Raw genomic sequence first — 22,495 nt, 5'->3', positions numbered from 1 at the left:
TCTCTTTCCAGCTCGCTTTTACCTCTCTCTTCTCTGTTTCACACTCTTATTCTCTTCCTCCCATCTGTCTGTGCCCCCCCCCCCCCCCCACCCCTCTCTTTTCACTCCACTCCCTCCGTCATCAGTCCTGCTTCACAGCCCCCTCTCTTCTATCTCCACTCACAGTTAATAACTTTGCTTTCGTCTTGTTTTTTTAACAGTCATTTTTTTCTCCAAAAATACATTTGTCAGGGCTCTGCATTACCTGTTATGGGGATAGAGAGGGGGGTTGCACGAGCAGGTGTGTTGGACAAACAAAATGGGCTTTTTATTGAAGTCAGATTTTGTCTTATGTAAGTGCACGCACAGCCTTATTGTTTAAACGTGGATATTTGAAATGTTTAGTGTTGTCATAAATATTAATAGATTAGTTGAAGAGTGCAGCGAAGGAAGGGAATCTAATGGTTTGAAGTGGGTATAAAACATTGATTTATTTATGTATTCTACATGAATTAGTTTGGAAATCTAAACACAGACTGGAGAGTGTTGTTGCGAGGGCCCTGTAATGCACAAGGTTTGAGCATCAGGGCCTGTTTTCCATGTGGAGTGGCTTTTTGGAAATGGCATTAATTATATACTTAGTGGGAAACCAGACTTCCCCTGCTTTGCATTGCAGATAAATGTCTGTATCACTGAGGAAAAGAGAAAAAGAAAGAAAAAATGCAATTAATAAAAAGAGACATGATCCTTACTGCTTATCCGCTTACATGTTTGAAAATGACCCCCCACCAAAAAAAAAAAAAATATGCATTTCAATTAAAATGACAAGTGAATTCCATTACTATATGTTTGCATAGTCAACATCCCTCTAACACCATATCTGGTATTATGAATATAGAAACAGCTTTTTTGATTTCATCGCCACTGGCTACAATAGCCCATATAATTTATGAAATGATTGGATAACTTTGCTTTCTTGGGCTGCCTGTAGAAGGACGTTCCATTAGCTCAACGTGGTAGCAACTTCTGTGGAGAAGGAAGAACATGGCCTCTTGGCTTTGTTACCACTGAGGAGCAGAGGGCCTTGTCTTTGAAAAGGAAACAGCAGAAGTGATGAATGTCAGGTGAGTTGAGACGTGCGATCAGTCAGAAAGTCAAACAGGTAACCTTGACATTTAGGCCGCTGGTGTTGAAGCCCCACAGAGGCTGCAGGGTGGGACCAGAGGGCCAGTTGTCTTCTGAGCTGGACTACATTAAGAGCTAACCTATTACTTGTGTTGTTGCTGGCTGTCTCTGAGCCACACTCTCCTGACTAATAAAGCCTGCAAAACGTGATCACTGAGTAAATACACTGAAGCACACACAGAAACCCACACACACACACAAGTGCAGAAACACACAAACAGATGCACATCTTGTTCCTGCTCCCTTTCTCTGAGTGGCCGCAGGGATCCGGTTACACCTGCTTGCACATCTTCTAGCAGTTAGGAGCAATCTGCTTGAAACCATTTCACGTTCAAGGTCTTCCCCAGCTGTGGCAAGAGGAGCCGGACGTTAATAGAACTAAAGAGGTCTCTCTGTTGATGGGCCTGAGCAAACAACGCTGGCCCGTTTCTCACTATCTGACTCCCAGTGGGGACACCCTGAATGATCCCCCGCCCTCCCCCCCCACTCCACATTTACCCACATCATCTCTATTTTCTCTGGACCTTTTATCACATTTCCTTTCTTTGTGGCTGTCATTTAGAAAGTACTCTGTGACCCCTCACACTTCTTTTGGATCCCTTTCCTTTATACACAATTATATTTGGTTTTGTTTTGATTGATACTGTGGGTCAGTAAAGTTGCTTTTTAATGAGATTGAAAAGAGACATATCCGAAAAATGTCAGTTCTTTTTTTTTGTCGTAGTGGGAAAAGGTGCAGTGAGGGATTCAGCAGAGAGCAGACTTGACTGTGTGGCAATGCTCTGAGCTGGGATTTGCAAGACACCCAGAGCTGGCTTTAGCAGCAGGAAACCCCAAAGCTTGTAAATAATCCACATGTGCAGACTGCACATAAAGACATCCAGTACTTAGCAGTTCCCTTATCACAGCGTGATAGCCCAGGGACATAAGAGACAATCCTGCTTCTATTCACTGATATGGTGTGAAAGTAGATGCAGATAAAAAAAAAACAACGGCTGTTGTTTATTGAGGAAGTTGCATTAACATGGGGAAGAGGGTGTGAACTTTAAACACATTTGAAATGGGGAATATAAAAGAGGACTGCAAATGACAAGGATACCAAATTGCACCAGCTTTGTTGCCGATAAAGCCTTTGTCATGTGCTGGAGGGTGTTTTCTAATCAAAAGCACCTAGAGGGTTCACTCCCTCCATTGTGTGTGTGTGTGTGTGTGTGTGTGTGTGTGTGTGTGTGTATTGTAAACCCACAAACAGTGAATATGATGTGTGAATGCACTGTAGGCGTCTCTCACTGCAGTTGTGTTCTTCTTATTCCAGTAACAAGCGTGCCTCCCAAACAACCTCAGTTTGCGATTATAAAATGACTGCTGTAGTCTTGTATGCTTACGCGCAAGATGTTGAGGGACCTACACACCTAACCAACGTATGTGTCAACGCACATACTGCTTGTTTAGTTGTTATTTTTAAGTAAACTTCTTACTCCTTATACATTAAAGAAGTATACAATATACAGTTAGTACCCATGCTACAGTTGACTAAAAAGAGGAATAAGAAAACATATTTAACAATATTTTGGAAATTGATCTTAATGCCTTAATTAAAAAAATTCAAACCTTTAAGGACACCAATTTTCTTTTTGAATGAATAATGTATCGTAAATAAATAAATGTTCTTCCTTAAAATACAAGATGCATAAGTATACACACCCCTATGTTAAATTCCCATAGAGGCAGGCAGATTTTTATTTTTAAAGGCCAGTTATTTCATGGATCCAGGATACTATGCATCCTGATAAAGTTCCCTTGGCCTTTGGAATTAAAATAGCCCCCACATCATCACATACCCTTCACCATACCTAGAGATTGGCATGGGGTACTTTCCATAAGATCATCTCTCAATGCAAATCAAACCAGCTATTAGGCTAACTGAAATAAAACCATGTCAATATAAAATATACATATGTTATCAGTTTAACCTCAACTGTCTTGATTTGAGACTGTTATATCACCTAGGCAACATGCTGTCTCCCCACTTTCTCTGTGCTTCAGATGCCCTGTTGTGCCTGTCATCAGTTTCCAGTTTATCACATTTGTCTGGAGCGGCTCTTACACTGGCATGTCTATCAAGCATCCAGTACCTTTTGAATGGAAGATCAAAAGAAGATAAATTCCAGAGGAGGAGGGGGAGGGGGAGGGGGAGAGCTCTGATATGGAGGAGTGGATGCTGTGTAAACTTGGCGGTGACAGTTCACAATGGGTTATTTTAGCCCCGCATTAGGCCTCTCAAAAGGCAGGCCAGCTCCAGTGGCCTTTGAAAATACAAACATGACAGCAACATTCCTAAATGTGGAGCCGATCTCACAACACAGGTTCTCAGCCTGCTCGTCTTTTCGTCTTATTATTTCCTGTCCCAACAGCAGTCTTTTACTCATTTTGTATCTTTGGCTTTCAAAAGTCACATTGTAAAGTTATTAAGACAGCATAGGCATGTGCTGTCAGGCAGCAGTGTGATTTCAGTGAATTTGCCTCTGTCAAGAAGATCATTGACTATATTTTCCAGTGCATGATTACATAATTATTGCCCTTACTTTAATTGGAAGAATACATTAATGACGCTGTTGACATGAATAGTAGCATATGTGTAATGCAATGTTATAAAATGCCATCATTGTTCAAATTATAATGTTACCCCTCCGCTTTATAATACAGTAAGAATTAGCCCATGGTTATTCAACTTTCTTATTGATCCCAAATAATGTATACAAAGGCAGTACTTAGGTCAAACTCAGATGCTACCTGCGTTTGATTGCATGATCAATACTCTGCAGACAACTTTGATAATGATAACATTTATAACTGAATAATTTGCCCTTTGTTTATATCAGAACGTAGCATATTAGAATATGAATGTACTTGTTAAAGCTATAGTGCGTAGTTTCTGTCGCCTGAGGAATTATAATAATGACAACAAAACTGTCGGCGCATCCACACGATACAAGCCTTCCGTGGTCGCGCACCGCCCCCACCCCTCCTCCACTCAGATGCTAGTAGCCAAGGAGGACACGGAGGATTAAAAAAACATGGACTCTTCAGAAGAGGTAAATATCTTCACTTGAGTTTCTTCACAATTGAGTACACAATCTTCTGAACATAGTCATACTGAGAAACACAGAGAGAGTTGTGTGGAGCTGGTAGTCTTAACTAGCTTTGTAGCAACTCAGTTGGCATTGGCTTGAATGTAACAGACGTTCACTAATATCAAAAAGTTACGCACTAAAGCTTTAACAGCCGTTGTTTTAAAAGTGCACAGCGTTGCAGTATCACAATTTCTATATCTACATGTGGTAACTGATCTGTGATGACAGTGAAGGAAGACTTCCCAGAAATGTATCTCTTCATCCATTACTGTCTGAATATCCTATCATATCCTGTTGACTCAACTCTCTTTGTTCCAACACCCTCGGTTGTAAACCCAGACACACACATGCCACACACACATTTCTCTGCATGTGTCATCAGTAACAGGGGAAAAGAAAACAGCCAACTTTGTTTACTCTTCAGTGTGCCCGTAATACCACGCCCTGGGCGTTGTGAATGACTTTGTTACAGCTCTTTTCAGTCTCTTGAATTTCCTTATAGATGATCAGCGTTTCCCTGTTTAAGTCATTCAAGTTCTCTTTTTCAGTTTGTCATGCTGTAGTGGCTAAAAAAGAAACATGCCATGGATCCTCGTAGAATATAAGAGCTGCTAATTCAAAATAATGACACTATCTTACATAAATGCTATTAGCAGTATGGATATTGTTTGCAAAAGCTGGTAACTTTGCTGCTGTGCTTTGATGCTGCCATATTTTATTTTTAAGTTTATTCTTATTTTATTTTTTACTGTGAGTGGAAATGAAAGTGATTTGTTTCCCAATAAAATGTTAGAATGAAAGAACATTTAATAACCTTTAATTAACTGATGACATTGGTTTCATCAGTTAAATAAAAATAGAAGTTTTTGAATGCCAACGACTTTCAATAACAATTACCATTTTAAAATATTTGTCTGTTTTTGATAATAAAAATGTTTCGAGACAATGTGTTAGCAGTTGTCCATTCCCTTCACTGTGTCAGTTCACTTTACAAGTACGTAAAAAATAAAGTACAAATAAGTTGCTCTGGAACTAAAGCTAAATGCCTAAGATGTAAATATTGGCATCATGTGGGAGGTAGACTTGCTCACATTGTTCTTAGTTTCAATTTGTACACTTTCTTTATGAGTGTACTTGCTTCTGGGGGGGTTCCCCACAAATTTCAACGCATGGGACAATTGGGCATGAATAATGAGATATGTTGCTCTAGTGTCAGAGAGAGAGGGACAATTTATGCACGTTAAGCATGGTGAAATGCCAGGAGTGTGGCCTCTTTGTAGCCTGTGGTCATATTAATGCCTCATGATGTCATCCAACAGCCGTGTGTTTGGGAGGCTCAACACATACACCCACACACAAACCATCATACAGCTGTTCGCTCCAACCCCTCCTTTCTGTCTTAAAGTATTGTCAGACTTTACTGGCAATAAGACCATTTCTCAAAGTTATCTCTATCTTTTCATCTGTCCACAGAGCTTCCTATTTGCCCTCTCCCTGTAGATATCTGGCGTTCACACAGTCTTTCACAGGTTTCACTCACTTGTTCACACGTCGCTCTAACTTTTTTCCTTTTTTGTGTTCTCTCTCTCTCTTTCTCTCACGCTCTATCTCTCTCCCTCTTTCTCTCTAACTAACTTCTTGTTAAACATTCCACCATGTACTTTTACAATTTCTGAACTTCTCAAATAATTGACTGGACAACTTTTAGATTGTCCGTCTGTGAGATGAGCTTGGATGTGCCCTGACTGTTTTTTTAATTGTGGGAGCAATCGTCTGAGGAACATGGAAAGAATGAGGCCAGTTATTTACTCAGATGGTTTACTGGTGGAGGTGTGAGGCTGGCCAGCTCACTGTGGGAACACAACGCTTGCTTTTCTTGGTATCGCTGACCATTTTCAAGACCACTGTGTTTTTTTCCCCCAGCTCTCTCCAGCTTTGTTTGCTCTGGATGGCATGTTTGATTATTTATCGTAAGGGAATAGGGAGTAGCTGGAGCAATAAACATGTGACTGCACTGTATTTTGTTTTCCACTGAGAAGGCCGTGTCCTTTAACAGATATTTGAAGCAGCCACAAAGCCTTTTATTTAGGGAGTTTGACTGAGCTAAAGGAGGATCAAAAGCGCTGATAGTGTCTTTGACCATTTGTGTTTGCTGTAAGTGCAACTTATCAACGGAAAAATATTTCTCCTAGCTGCAGTTGATATCTTTGTCTTCTTTCTGTCTGTGAATTTGTTTTGACATCTGATCATTGTTCTCATTGTTTGTTGAGGGATCGTTTATGCCAGCCTTAGATTTATGACTCTGAATGGGAGAGTATGAAAAGATCTGTCTGTAATGTTTGTTTGTTATCTATCAGAAGGCCAAGCGAATATTGTTGTAAGGGGATACATCGGCACTGATAATAGGCAATAAAGTGTCCTCAAGGGACTTTTAACAATTCTACTTAGCTTTTCTATTGGACTGTTAAAAAAAGAAGAAAAAATAAATATTTTCATGTTTTTCTCTTTATTAGGCTCTCCAAGTGGCTCGGCAGATACTCCTCCAGCAGCAACACCAACAGCAGCAGTCCCACTCACAGCAACTGCAGTCTCAACAAAACACTGGCGGCAAATCCCCTAAAGCCAACGACAAGCAGCAAAGCCTACAGGTACTGTAAATGTGTTGTCATTCTCAGACAATCCCTTATTTATTTACTTGTGATTATCAGGTGGTTCGGTTATTTGACTTTGTGGTTGATCAAATAAAAAAAAAACAATGAAGTGAACTTGTGCAACTCTCACTAGAACACAGTGTGCGAGAAAAGCACACAGCACTAGGCTAAGTTAACAAACAGGAAATTAAATTTGGCAGTGCAACATTTGCAGTTATGTATGCTCACGCATTATGTGTGATTTAGCAGCACATATGCCAGAATGTTAGAAAAGCCGCCGTGTGGCCAGTTTAGATCACATGAGCTCATCCAGAGTCATTTTAGTGCAGCAACAGACTGCTGATCCTGACTTCGGCAGTGCAAAGGCCTTTTCTTGTTGACTGCGCTTAGTTTAGGAGATGCACAGCTTGGCTAAAACGCAGGAGAAAGTGTGGAAATGAAGGAGAAGAAAAGGGAGAAGTGAGAAAGCTCCATTCCTCCCACACAGAAGTGAGATTGGTCAAGCAGAGGAAACTCCATGCTTTCCCTGTTTGCCTTTCATCCCTGCTCTGCGTGCACACACACACACACACACACGCACACACACACACACACACACACACACACACACACACACACACACACACACACACACACACAGCAGAAATAAAAGAGGGGACAGGTCCCTACCACCAGCAGTAGGAGGTGCTATGGAGGGCTATGGGGGAATCCAGGTGAAGTAGAGAGAGGCAAGCAAGGGGTGGGGAAATGTGAGCATTGGGAGAGGTATACAGACGGTAGGACAGTTATTTGGAATGCCTTTATGATGCAAAGACAAAACAGCAGGAATTTTTTTTTATTTTTTTTCATCTCGTTCTGCTTGTTATATGAACGCCGCTGCATATCTGATGCAATATTTACGTTAATTTCAGATCAGCTGCCTCAGAGATGTATATCTTTGTTTGAACAGGGAGCTGTTGTTTGTGTCAGTGTGAAATTGCAAACGACTTCAGGGCATATTTGGTAATTAATACGGAGGCCTTGTTCTCTATGTGTGTATATATATATATATATATAATATTTAATACCCTTACTATCCCATTGGGGGCCCTTTTTAATGAGCTATTGTAGCAGCTAGGTCTAATGTCAGGTTGTGAAAAAGCCTCTTTGTTGTGCAGATGTCTTCGGAATAGCTCCAGAGGATGAAATATGACTGTGATGACCTTTCAGTTGTGTGCATATTTGTCAGGATTCAAATAAGTTGAAAGGATCAAACTAAACTGTTTCCTCAGCCTGGCAGGGAATTGTGCTGCAGAGGTCAACGGAGGGGACCACAACGGCAGATTCCAGCGTACAGCCAGTTGTTGATACATAGTGAAGTACTAGACCATCTCCAGCAGACAAAGACAGAATTAAAATTCTAATTTATTAATGTATACACAGAGCTTGGCCAAGCTGTCACTCAGCTATTGAAAAGAGAGTCGGGCCCTTTCCCCCGCTTCCTCTCCCCTCTCCTCTCCTGCCCGTTTCTTGTGAAGAGAGCACAGGCTTGCTGTAGTATCTAACTAACACTGTAAATTGCCTGCTCTCTAATGTTGTATGTTACATTTTGCTGGCTTGAAACTACCATTATGAAAAAGCCACAGGTTCAGACAAGTGTGTTTATCTCTGAATTACATATTCTGCTAATTAAACACACTTCAACCACATACACTTGCAAAGTTAAAGGCACGTTTTCATACATAAACATCAGTGTGAGGATGTATTACATTTGTTTTTGTTGGCTTTTTGTTAGCTTTTTTTTCCATTCCTCATGGTTCTGTGGTGGTGAGGTTTTTTTCTTGTTTTCTCTCTTTTTCTTACACCGTCTCTCTCTCACAAACACATTTTTTGAAATACCAGAGGGTAACGGTTAGAGTCTCATATCACTTCCTCTTTTAAGAACAAACCTTTGCCTAGAGGAGCCCCCTTCACACAGAACATTCACTATCTCCATCACACAGCCTGGATAAGGATTCTCCGTTGAGCTGGACTGGGTCATCAAAAGACATGATCCAACAATTATGAGGCTGTGTAGTAAGCTGACACCCCATAAAAGCACCTCATCTGCAGACGGGGGTCCATTCATCTCAGCAGTCTTCCCATTAGGCACAAGAAGATGTGCAGAGAGACTTTTACTCATTTGGAGATGTGACTCACTTTCCAATTCATCCTTATTCAAGTCAAAAATAATGAAGCACGGTATATAGAGAACAGCTGAAAAAAATGACCTGCATAGAGTGGTAAAGAGGGGGAAAATATGAGTCAAACAAGCCTCAGGATCCTTGATCAGCATTAAATGGCTCTTTGGTTTTATATCTCCAACAGGGGTGCCCCCCACACCGCCTCCCCCTTACACCACCCACCCTTGCCTCTGGATGAAGATGCCTTCGCTGTGTACTCAGCAGCCTAGAGGCGCTTTAATCAGACTCGATATACAAACAGCTGCTACGCAGGCTGGAAAGCAGCTAAACATACTTGACTTGTCAAAAAGCCAGTAAATTACATTGACTGAATGACACGTGTGATTAAAAGAAACCATGCCGCTGCTTTTACCTTTTGCGCTTCACACCTACAGTGGCACAACAACGAGAGCCGGCAACTCCCACCCCGCTAATTACCATTATCAGTGAAATGGTAGGGTTTGACTCATTAGTTCCATGTGCATTTAATTAGAGGCTGGCTGAAATTGGATTTAACTTATTACTTTTTCATGGATCACTTTCTTGTCATCACTTCAAATTGGATTGCAGCCCCAGGTAACTAATTATGCCAGCCGCAGGATCAGGAGTGGAGAAATAGGTAATTAGGAACAACACTGTCGGACCCTTGCTGATAGTCCACCAGCACCAAGGTGGGAGGAGGGGGGGAATTGAAGCTCGTTTGTGGCGTTGCTAGCGAGCCTGGCTGGTTAACTACACCTCATTGCAAGAGATCCTAGGTAGGCATCCACCTCCTACAGGGGATTATGTGGCATTCAGGTGGGCTGAATATGTTGTGTCAACATGGTGTCTTTGCTATCAGTGTAATGCCTAGATTATGCTTGTTTCCCATCCAGGATTGTGCCTGAGATTGGCCTTCATTATTCATGTCACTGGTACAGTGTGATGTATGGCCGGCAGCCAGCTGAAGTTCCCTGTGCCGACGCGGCTTGAATGACATTGACTGGTTTCTGTCTGCAATATGTCTGCACTGATTGTAATGAGAGTACATGAATTGCCAGACTCAGAGCAAATAGTCAGCGTATAGAGAAGGGTTACATCACTGTACTTGCTATCGAGAGCTTTGATGTTTAATATTTAAGTGAAGCGCTTCTTTGTAAAGAATTTGAAGCTAAAAGAGCATATCTATCCTTTTAGATTTCATTGATTTTTGTATTTATTGTAATAATGTGATGGCCTTTTGTTTTTAAATGAGAAACACTATTTACTAATCTCTTATAAAGGTTGCATTGAACATTTTCATGATGTCAAAGGTGCATCACTTGTTATTCTTCAGACACAGAAAAACTACTGATAATGTTTCAAAACCATTCCAGCTGACAATTTTCTTATCTGTACTCTTACCAGTTGAAGCCACAATCCACACTTCTTTCTTCTCCTTTCCTTTTTTTTCTTTTTCCCTTGGTCTCTGTCTCTCTCTCTCTTTGTTCACACCATAGTGTACAGCCTTACAGAGGGCATCTCCAGGTCAAAAGATAATGCATTTTCAGTTTACAGCATGAAAGCCTTTTAAGTTGTAGAGAACCCCTCTAATGCCCCTCCTCCCCACGTTTGCTCTTCACATCCTTCATTTGTGGTCTGTTGGGGGGAAGCGTGATGTGACACAATCCAGGGGCCAACCCTCTGTCTGACAGGACAGGGAGAAGCCGCTGGCTCTCTCTCTCTCTCCCTCTCCTACTGTTTTTGCAGTAGGCCCATGGCATTGTCCTGACACATGTATACCACAGCGCTCCAATCTGTAAGTCATTAGAGCACTAGGCCGAAGCCTGTCAGCTGGAGCTCAGCCAGTGCTGCAAGGCGATCTGAGGCAGCATTTCGAGGTGTTCCCGCAGCCCAGTGGGCCAGTGGCTCAAAGTGGCACGACAGTGGTAGCCCATTGGCGAGGTGACAGTGAACCTGGATTAATGTTCGGAGTTTCTCTGGGATAAAGATTCTCTTCACACAAGGGAGACCTGGCCAAGACAAAATGCCTGTATTTATATTCAGTTAAAGCACATTTGGAAGAAAAAAGTGTAAGAAAAAAAGTGCTGAGAGACAGAAGGAGTGGTGGCTCTTAAAACACAAATTATAGCATTTTTTTTTTTTTTTAACGGCTACTTTAAGATTGCCAAGATTAACCATCCTATAAATGTACAAATCTCTGCAGGTTGTTTTGCACAGAGCAGCAGATAATTCAAAGAATATGTGGTCGTGACAACTTATACCAACCAACATAAGTGTTCACAGTTTGTACCTTTTTTCTAACTGCTCGGGCTGACTTAAAGGAATAGTTTGACATTTTGGAAAATACGCTTCACTTTCTAGCGAATAAGCATTAGATGAGAAAACTGATACCAATCTCATGTCTGTATGTTAAATATGTAGCCACTGCCTAGTCTTGTCATCACTGTGACACACCAGGAATTGGCTGTAAACCACAAGTTGTTTTTACACTTTACACAATCGGTGTTTATTTAGTTAGCTTTAGAGGAGCTGGTTGTTGGATTGTGTTACTTTTTTGGACAGAACCAAGCTAGCTGTTTCATCCTGTTTCCAGTCTTTGAGGTAAGCTAAGCTAACTGGCTGCTGGCTAGTGTCAAATTTAGCGTACAGACATGAGAGTGTTATCAATCTTCTTATCTAACTCTTGGTAAAATGGCACAAATGTCCACCTATTCCTCTAAGAGCTGTGTTGCTCTTGGTGGAACTCGTCTTTGCTTCTTTATCTCCAGAATGCGCTGTTGCCATCAATATTTTAGGGAATATATCGTTCAGAATAGCTCCCCTTTCAGTCTGCAAAGTGTCTCTAACAGTTAAATCCCATAATTCATCAGCTGTGTGCGTGAGCCTCAGAAGACGTTCATCTCTTTGTGTTTGTAAAAAGTCTCAAGGTGATGCTGTAATGAAATCTCATTTTGACGCATGCGTTGCTTTGAGGTGATACAATCTGTCAGGAATGATCAGCACAACAACGCGGCCGGTGCTCACACGGAACCCCAAGATCAGGCCGTCTCTTTTGCTGCTTGTTTTCCTTGTCATATTGTAAAAATGTATTATGTGTACTGTATAGATTAGAACCAGGTTGGGGATAATCCTGTCGGAATGAAGTCATCTGTCCCAATTCCACGCAGCCAAGCAGAAACTGGGGAGGGGGTGTTTCTCTGTTAGGAGCTCCCTCCCAGCCAAGACGATGACTGTCGAATTGACTTCAGTCACAGCGCTGGGAGCCACTTACCATTTTCAGGACCCTCTTTTCATTTGAGGCCTGATGTTTCCCTTCAAGCAGTGAACTCTCTCACCCCTCCACCCCACTCAGTCATCCACCCAGATACACAAACACACATACACACACATTCCCCCCTAAAATGTGTTGTATCTTTGTGTCATCCTCTGGCACTATATCTTGATGTCAAGCGTGTGTTGTTTGGAGTGATTCACACGCCCTTTGCGGAGAGGGCAGAAGGATGGATGGATGCACAGTCAACCATAGCATTAATAAACACTAACAGCTATGCAAGGTGCAGTCAAGTCCGCATCAACTCACAATGCAGTTTCTCTTTGGGTGTCATTGCACACTTTTTGACAGCTTTGCATTTCTCTGATTCCACTTTCACTTTTTGTTAGGAGTAGGAAAGAGAAATATTGTGTCGCTCAGACAGCATGAGAGAGATCTAGAGACAGAAGGGCCTTCAGCTACATGAGAACATCATTTGGAGTTGTGTTTTATGTTTGTGTTGGACACTGTACAATAAACCATCATAGTCATCCATGTAGTTACGCCCAATCTGGAAAAAAGCACAAAGTCAAAGTAGCATTGCATTTAAATGTAGCCTTATTGGTTAAAATAAATTCATGTGTAGAGTGCTCATCTATATCTATTACCTTCAGTAATGTTCCTCAGGAATAATATTGGTTAGTATTAGAAACAGGACAGGCTGACAAATACTGTTTAATAGCACCACAGAAAGGGTTAGCTAAACAGTTAATCATGGTGGGTAGCGCTACTCTATGCTTAGTGTGCGTCCTACATTGAGAGCGTTCCTTAAAAAGTGATGACAAGAGCCACCCACATGAAAATGTTGCTTGTACTCTGCTAGAATCTGTTATATATATATATATGCAAATATTTTGTGATTGCGTATCAAAGCCTATAAATCACAATACAGTATCATTACATTAACAGGTGTTTTATACATAATACTTATTTGTCTCTTTAGATTTAGTGGTAGTAGTTATTTTTATATCTCCACAGCCCCCACAGAACCATTGTTATTGCTTATTACAATTTCTGTGTTCAAAGTTTCTGTGTATTAATATAGTTTGTGATTGAAATCAAATATGAATCAATCACCAAACAAAACAAGGCAAAAATTCCCCCACCGCCTTATATCGACGTTGCTCAAACCCAAAAGTGTTCTTGTTTTGACGAAGTGAAAAACCACACTAGACAGTACACGCTGGAACACAAGCTCTGTTATACACTGGCTGGCATATCACCTCAGGAAATATTTTGCTGTATTTGCAACATGTGCTGACTAAACAATGTCTTCCTGAATGCTGAAATTAAAAGTAAATAACCAAACCCATATATAATAGACCAGGAGGAACACGGTGACTCAGGCGTGACTTACGGTAACTCCACTCCGCTTCGGGTGATAACCTCATTCACTCTAAATATGACTTATTCCAAGTATCAGAGGGAGTATTGGTAGGTTGCCGATGTTAAAAGGTGAGTTCGCTGTCATGTCATAACAATGGATATACACTTTATTTTAACAAGATTTTTTTTTTTTTAATACAGCACCAACAATAAATAAAACTCAAAACTATCAAAACAATGAAACAGTTTCACTTGAGTTCGCAATAAGGGGACAGAAAAATAAACAAAATTTTCAAATAAATGCAGTTTGAATAAAAAAATCAAGAGAAGTACAAAAGAACAAAAGCCAGTGTGTCAAACCTTGATGTAGTAAGCTCTTAAGAAATGGGCCTTGAATGGAAAAGACCAGATCACTTTTAGTTTAGTTATAACTTCAGAATAGAAAAACTCTCCTGTATGATGTCAGTGCAAGTGAGTGGGTTACCAAAATCGAATGTAGGTTCTTTCTCAACTGTGCAAAGTCTACGTTTTTAATGTAACTTGGGGGAAAGAAAACAGTTGATTGGATGCTTTGTGTCTGTTAATATCGAGATAAAGAAATGATATGAAGATCACACGTTATGGTACTGTTGTGGATCTAAGAGGTATTTGTTATTGCCTTGGCGATATTATATAGAGCAGCTGTTATTTATATAGGTCCCACACCTGCCCTGCTGACTCCCACCATCAGTAAACAATGATTTACTTTACACACACACACACACAGGGAAACAGACTGTGTTTGTTTTCTCATGACAATGGTCCAGGTCACCAGAGCCTTTCAAGAAAAGGAATAACTATCGTTTTGTATTTTCCTCCACTTTTTCTCGTTCTATTTCTGTAGTAGCAGTAAGACACTGGCTGGCATGCCGGTGCAGCTTATTCACCGGCTTTGTTAGTGTTTTGGGAAGGCTTTGTAATTGGAGGCGAGTCGTTATCTTTAGCCAGTGCCGAGCGGAGCACGGCGCAGCTCAGGCCAGACCAGACATTAACTCATACTTTCACTCTAACTCAAGCAGGAAATATAATGTCATCCACTCTGTCATGAACACAATCGCTCAGCACTCTCTGTAAACTATCACAGGGGACGCCGGTTCAAGGCTCAAGGATATTGATGTTTCTCTGTGCCTCGGAGAAAGGAAAGAAAAAAAATGTATATAGCGTGTGTATCGCATCGATACATATGTGTAATTATTTTACATGGCACGGGCACAGAGGCAATGGATTAGAAAGACAGTGTGTGAGAGGAGAAGCTTGAACTGTGTGTCTGCTAAATTTATCATGAGGCCTTTGGGAGCGTTGAAATGAGAACAGTGGCCTATTACTGCTAAGAAGGTGTTTTATTGAGAATACGCCGACATACCACCCCAGGGAGAGTGCCGGGGGAGAAGAGTGTGGCTGTAGCCTCAACCACTTTGTGGATGTGTGTGTTTGTGTATGTGTTGAGTGCGAGCACATGCCTGCATGTCTTTTTTTGTGTGAGCCGTCTTGAGGGTGTCAGATAATATATATATTTTTTAAAAGTGCCTTTTCTTCCACTCAATTATTCACTATGATATGTACTGGAATTGTCACTTTTGACACTTGAGGTGTCCCAGTCAATAATTTTATATAGGTCAGGCCAGCTTAGCAGAGCTCATTGTTAGTTATTAGCAGATGAGAGCAGTGGCTTGTTATGCAGCCGATCTGTTTATTTTACCTGTGTGTTTGCGGACTGGAATGCATCCCATGAACGTTCCTTCACTCTTGGCCAAGGGTTTATAGCTGTTGATATGAGCTGTGTTTTAGAGCTCTGTTATTTAGCTCTGTGTTTATTGTCATGACAATTAACAAAGTGAGGTGTTAATCTTGCCTCATGCCTTTTCTCCAAACCTTTAAGTGGGTTACACAAGTCAGTTAAACTGATTTTATTGTTAAATAAAACTAAAAATAGGTCTTATTCCATTTCTTCATGTTTTTATTTACTATAGAATGTAATGCACTTATAGTTGGATTTAGATAAAGCTAAGATTTGTTCAGCTAGAAGATTAATATACAGTATACGTATACGTTGACAGGAGCCAGGCTTCTCATGCTGCCTTCACTCTCTCCTGGTGAGTTCAGTAGAATCTCCAGTAGGTGGCAGGGTCCTGTTTTTTTCTCTCCTGTCTTTTCCCCTTACTGAGTGCACACGGGTGTTAAAGAGTGTGATGATATTATGACAGCTAATTGCTCTCATTGGGATGGAGTTGGATGGATTGCCTGGTTCTGTAGCTGGTGTAATGTTGGCTATTAATGTAAGTGGTTTTAGCTTGTCTGAGGCCAAATTGTAGAATAAGTGTTTAAAAAAAGTTAATGCTGCTGTGGTTGATTTTATAAAAAAAAAAAAAAAAAAAAACTTGCCTAAGTATATTGCAACTAGTTGCGTGCTACGGCACAAGTGTACACATTAACATTAGTGGAGGAAATACAAGGCAAAACAAACTGTTTTCATAAATACATTATTTACTCTAAAATCAAATACATGTGGTATTTTCTCAGCTTGGGGAATTTGCAAGGAAGAAAAAGTCCAAATAAGTACAAAGCGCCTGTTTGTGCATTTGTTGTTTCCAGCAAGTGAAATGAGTTGTGTCTTTGTTCCAGCACTGTAAACAATTCCATTTAGCAGAACAATAAAGGGGCTGATAGCGGGGCCAGTTTTCTTTCTTTCCGCTGGATAGCTGTGTTTACTTATCTGTTGTTTAATTAAAGGGCCTCTTTTCTTTAGGCTCCCATTGTTTCAATAGCACGGCCAGAGTCCCGGCAGGGGTCAAAGGGTTAACAGCCGTCAACTGTGTCTTTTTTTTCCTTTTCTTTTTTTGAAAGGGGCCCCCGCACAAAGGCACGGGTTCACCTGCAGCCCAGCCCGCGGCTCCCTATTGTGTGGCCCCATTTGAATTGATTATGTTTAGAGGGCTGGTTGTGATTGGTGGAGAAGGGCGTGGTTGATTGGATAGTTTTGTATCTTGTCAGCCAGGGAGCAACCTTGCGCGTGCAATCTGTCTGTATCCTGAGGAAGGTTGGAGACTCCACAGCACAGCAGCGCTTGTTCTCAGCCTCCCTGCCTGCCAGCCCGTGTGCCTCTGCCTCTCTCTCTCTCTCTCCCATTCCCTCTCCCTCTCTCTCTCTCTCTCTCTCTCTCTCTCTCTCTCACTCTCTTTCCTTCGCCGCTCTGCTCTCCGCTCTGCTTCACTCCACACCGCGTGGCCCAGCACTGTTTACCCTGCCAGCTAAATGGAGTTTGTCAGGTTTGTCAATATGATTGATTTCTGTGATTTTGCCTGTTTTCTTGTGTAAAAAACTTGACAATTTAATTTGACCGGGGAAAAAGAGAAAAGGAGGCTTCATTGTCTGTCTGTCGCTGATGTTGTATCATTGTAATTGGTTAATTTTGTCATGCAGTTTGTGTGAGAGAAGCAGTCATCCAGGGTTTACTTTGCCGTTGAGACACTGACAGTTTACAGGCTTGTCCTGACACAGAAAGCAGGTGTTATGTGCATTAGATTTACTGTGTCAGAATGTATTGCAAACAAGACTGCCTGGATTAGCTGCTTTGGTTTATCTGTGTATTGTGATGTTGATGATTTTGAGCATTTTGCTTTTACTTCTAGCAACAGTTTGTTTAGCTTTGACAGTTCCTCAGTTACAGTATGAGAGACATACGTAGTTTCTGTCTGCCATTTTATGCTGTTTGTTTAGTTGAGTTTACTTTGCTGATAGTGAGCTAACCAGTTAAGCAGGATCCATTACTGTACTGTATGTCGTTTGAGAGTTCTAGGAAAAACAGGGGAAAGGTTTGCACTTTCTTTTAAATGTGTTGTTTTTCTCAGAAAAGTATTCTATTATTTCTTTAAGGTTGAGAATATTTCTAGGGTAAGGCATGTCAAATAGGCAGAAAGTCTTTTATTGTTTTGTAATACGTTGGGTTTTACTGGTTCTGTGTTTTGTGATGATTTGCTCTTCTGAGTTAATGAGTGCTGGTCAGACTTTGCTTGCTCTCAGGCTATGGCCTGGGCTAATCCTCACTCTCCTCATGGTGTCACAGTGAATTAAGACAGGCTGGCACAGCTCTATGTTTGACACCGTCACCACAAAACCACGTTGGAGACGCGCTGTCACTAAAAATGTCATCGCTCATATCTTCCTGAAAAGTTGGAGTGTGTGAATGTTCGTACGTGCCCGTGTTTGTGTGTTTCTGTTCTTCCAGCTAAGGGACTGCATTATACATTAAGGAGGGAAAGTTGTGGTCATTTTCTTCCATTTATTTCTGCTGTCGAGTTTATGTCTAATTTGACAGCTTTGATGTTTTACACAGAAGACAGCTATTGATTTTCTGTTGTCTAATGACCTCAAGTATCGTTACTACAATGATTTTAAGTAATGCACTCATGCAACTATAGAAAGATATGGAAAGGACTCACTTGTGATTCACTTTTTCCTAGTGCTGTTTTGGGCTTTTTTCTGTTAGCACTTACCATTCAGCCGAAACTTTTTTGGGTGCAATGTTTCAACACCTTGCATCAGTGCTAAGAAAGTGGGTGCTGAAAGAAAGGAGAAATGGAGGTAAATAGTGGAGGCGAATATCAGATGGATGAGGAGGAGGAGAGCGAAGCCTAAAACGGGGCAGTGTGCACCGTAATGCCGTGCAGCTGTGCAGAGACTCGCAGTTTGGGAGAGCTGGAGTGCGAGCTGATTGGGTTGACAGTTTGTAATCAAAGTTGATTTATTGTTCATTAGTAGTGCATTAGCCCTTTCAGGCAGGGGCGTTATTTGTGCAGTGGCCTGTCAAGGCGAGGGGCGGCGAGCACCTGTCATTTCTAAACCATGACATAGGCAACCAGATATTAGCTGTGTACCCGGAGAGGGGGGCACCGGGGGTAGCCGCCGCAGCCTCACGGCTCGCTGGGATATCCTTTACAGGGACGGTCTTTGCTTTGTACTGGAGCAGGCAGGCAAGACAGAGAGGAGAGACGGGGGAATAGTTTAGCAGTGATATAGTGAGCCACCAGCTGCTCTCTGCTTGTTATTCCCTGGCTTTTCCGACTAAAACATGTTACTTGAAAAAGGCTTTTTTTTTTTAAGAGTTATTACTGCTCGGAGGTTGTGCGTCTCTTTTTCAGATAGCAAGATTAACTCTACACCTGAGATGCAATGTCTTTCAAAGGGTTGAGATGGGAGGATAATAATATGATTACATGGTGTAGAGTGTTTTATGGCAGAAGGTCTTTTTTTCACCACTCATCTCTGTCACATCCTATATATTGTTAAAACAATACGTGATGGTATTGACATGTTGCACCAAGAAAATAAGAGTGGATTATTTGGGCTGTGTGTGGACATATCCTGAGTTTTGTTAATGCTATAAACCTGCTGAGTATCCTTTGCTATACCATTGTATTAATTGCATGTATACTTTATATGAGTCACATAACACAACCGCATTAAGAGTGTCAAGAAGCAACACAATTTGTGGCCCTCTTGTCTGCCGTCATGGAAACGAGGATTAGCTTTGTGTTGCTGGTGTGCAGAGAATAGAAACAATCTGCACGAGGATGTGTCAGCCATTGTATTTTAACTACAGTTTCATTTAAAAGGGATTTTAGAGGCTGTGATCTTAATTAAATCTCAACCGACTCAAATAATGCATCTGAAAACGTGCACCATTGCGTAACCGTGTAGAGCTGGTAAACCGTAGATCACGGCCGCACAGTTCACCCCAACAGTGATCGTACTGTAAGACGTTTCCCAGAAGGGTGAGAACAGTGGACGGTGGTGTGTAGGATGGTAGCTGTCACCCATGTTTCAGACCTCTAAAGCCCTGTGGCTGTGAAATACTCATTTGGAGGTGTGGCTTGATAGGTCAAAAAGAGTGACAGGACATTGAGTCACACGGCAAAATGTAACCAAGCACTTAGGGTTTTTTGTGAAGCTGAATTTCTTTTTTTTTTATGTTCGTATTTGGAAAGGCTCCTTTCTAGAAATGTGTAACTTAATCACTGTTGTTTTAATTTGACCAATATTAATAATGGCATTATTTTGACATACATTTTTTTTAACTACAAATAGTCAATTTGTATATCTGGCTATACATGTACTTAAACATTTATAGTGATGGAAATGATGGTGTCTTTGTGTGTTTGTGTGTGTGTGTGTGTGTGTGGGGGGGGATGTCCTGTGTGCCCTGTGTGCTTCCCTCACAGCAGTGGTCACCTGCAGTGGTGGCTGCCTCCAGTGTGGGAAACAGCGTCCAGCTGTTATTGTTGGGGCGAGAGCTCGCTCTCTTCACCGTGCGGTTTGTTTGTTTAAACCCGACACCGGGACCAGCTCCGGCGAAAATCTGTTTGTTTGTAGTCAAAAAAGTTAATTAAAATGCAATCTTCGCTTTTGTTTTTACAGTTGCTCAAATAATTTGAGCCCTCACACCCCTGCACCCCTCATTCAGGATATATAGTGTATGGTAAACCAAGACCAAATGTGGCTCTGATTATCCTGTTTATGTGAGCTGTAAACATTTTTAAAACTGCTTGATTGTGGATGACGAGGAAGGAATAATGGAGGTCTTAACACTCTTAACACATGTAGGGATGGGTCGTTCTGTCTTTTTTTTCATTCATTTTTTCAGCTTACTAAAGAATCTAGGATCTAAAATGTGTTGTGTACACAAAGTATGTTTTGTAACAATTCATATACCAATATGTTGTTGTTGTTATTGTTATTATAATTATTATTATTATTATTATTATTAGGGGAAAGGGTTATTGGTGTGAATAAACTGCGTCTATTTTTTTAAGAGGGAAATAAATGCTCTCCACCTCAGAGATTTCAATCAACCTGAATGGATAATATGGAATTAGTCTTTCCAGTCTTGTCGACGACTAATTATGTTCGCACATCACTTAAGTACAATAGCTCCCGTGAAATCCTCATTTCAGCTACATTTTCATGCACGAGATCATAGTCAGGATGGGAAGTCGTTTCCATGCGCCACGGCAGGCCAAAGTAAAACAACAGCATCAAACGGACTACACTCGGTGATTTCTCCAGGGCCTGTTATTTCTTTTTTTACTTCTCCATTCCATTTGATGCCCCTACAAAACAAGATGACCCCAGGGAGCACAAATGAAAATTTGATAATTCTCCTTTTTTTTTTTTTTTTTTTTTTTTTTTTTTTTCAGCCAAGCTGCACCTTTGCGGCCAGTGAAACGTCTGTGTCGGTCTCACTGACATTCACCTCCTTGTCCCTCATTTCTGTTCCTCTTAATTGCCTCAGTGTCAGGGAAAGGGGGCTTTCTTGCAGCCTCGTTCACCCCTACTGCTTCTCACCGGGCTTCGACCTCTGACTCGTGATAGGAGGGGGTGCTCGGGGAGCATCTTCATTAACTCTGAATCAGTGAACATTTTCAGATATGCGGTTTGTGTTAGATAATCTCATGTTGAGCTTTTCCTCATGAAGTTGGCTTACTATAGTTGTCCTTTAATGTCAAATGCTTTCTATACCGTGTGTGTGTGTGTGTGTGTGTGTGTGTGTGTGTGTGTGTGTGTGTGTGTGTGTGTGTGTGTGTGTGTGTGTGTGTGTGTGTGTGTTGATGCGTGGTCAGAGGGGGTGCAGAGGATTATGATATGAAGGATATAACTGATCCATATGTTAGACAAAAGGAATATTTAGTTTTGATAATAATTTAAACATTTAACATGTTTAAATTAATCATGTTTGATTTCATTTGTTAATGTTTTGTCCATTATTCCATATACATTTTATACTGAATAGACATTGCCAATACTTTCTCACTCCATATGGAAAATGTTGTTTTGCCGTGCACTTTGCTTGTATGTGCTTGTGACAGTTAACATGCCACAGTTTAGATTTGTGTTGTGTGTGTGTGTGTGTGTGTGTGTGTGTGTGTGTGTGTGTTGCCAGCAGGCCTGTGCTGGTACAGTATATTGCCTCCAGTCACTCTGCAGCTGTGTGAGAATGTTCCAGGTTTCAATGTTTATGTATGGGAGGCACCTGGAGAGCACCACACCTTCATGAAATTCATAAACGTCAGCTATTTCTGGCATCCTCAGAATGTCCTCTTTTTCACACCCTCATATTGGTAGAGTAGATTAGAGCTGGGCTCAGTGGATCCCTCCCGTTATTAGCCCAGTACGAGTCTCCTTTTAGACACCTACATCTTTAGATGGTGATATATTTTTTTGTGGATCATCTGGAGTCATGATGTTATCCAGGAGAAAAGGGAGTGCACCATATGGGAGTGCTCTAAATGGCGACTGGCGTCTTGTGTTTGCGTTAAATGGGCATGATACAGCGGCCAGGGCAATATTTTTCAGTTAAAGTGCTCCCTCCTGCCCTTCCTCTCAATAGGATCCAGTCTTAGGCAGATTTTCACTCCTTCAGCACAGGATTAAATGGTAGTAGTTACATTGATCAATAGGTTAAGAAGCGTACAATCCCTCTTGCTGCTAATGACCTCAGTAGTAATGGGTAATAAAATGGGGGTCTGTAATAGCCTCTTGCTGGGGCTGTGCACAGAGGAAGCTGCTCTAGCTGTAGTTACTGTGAGCCAGACGCTCCTGACAAGGCGAAGTGTGAAACCATGATGAGATATACACCCAAGGTGTAAAGAATTAAGACGGTTAAATTGAAGGAAATCTCAGTGTAATTTGTAA

General features: G+C 41.3%; 1 protein-coding gene across 6 annotated transcripts in view; it reads left to right on the top strand.

Moving 5' to 3' along the window:
- foxp1b (forkhead box P1b) overlaps positions 1-22,495 on the top strand; it is a 161,619-nt gene that overhangs the window by 104,441 nt on the left and 34,683 nt on the right. For all 6 annotated transcript variants that reach the window (XM_028575400.1, XM_028575405.1, XM_028575404.1 and 3 more), the window contains one exon: positions 6,812-6,946. In XM_028575400.1, coding sequence (XP_028431201.1) covers positions 6,812-6,946 — 135 coding nt within the window. The remainder of the gene's footprint in view (positions 1-6,811; positions 6,947-22,495) is intronic.

This window comes from Perca flavescens, chromosome 4 (assembly GCF_004354835.1).
Source record: "Perca flavescens isolate YP-PL-M2 chromosome 4, PFLA_1.0, whole genome shotgun sequence".
Classification (NCBI taxonomy): Eukaryota; Metazoa; Chordata; class Actinopteri; order Perciformes; family Percidae; genus Perca; species Perca flavescens.
Note: the sequence above shows the minus strand (reverse complement) of the source record. Positions and strands in the feature narration are given on the sequence as shown.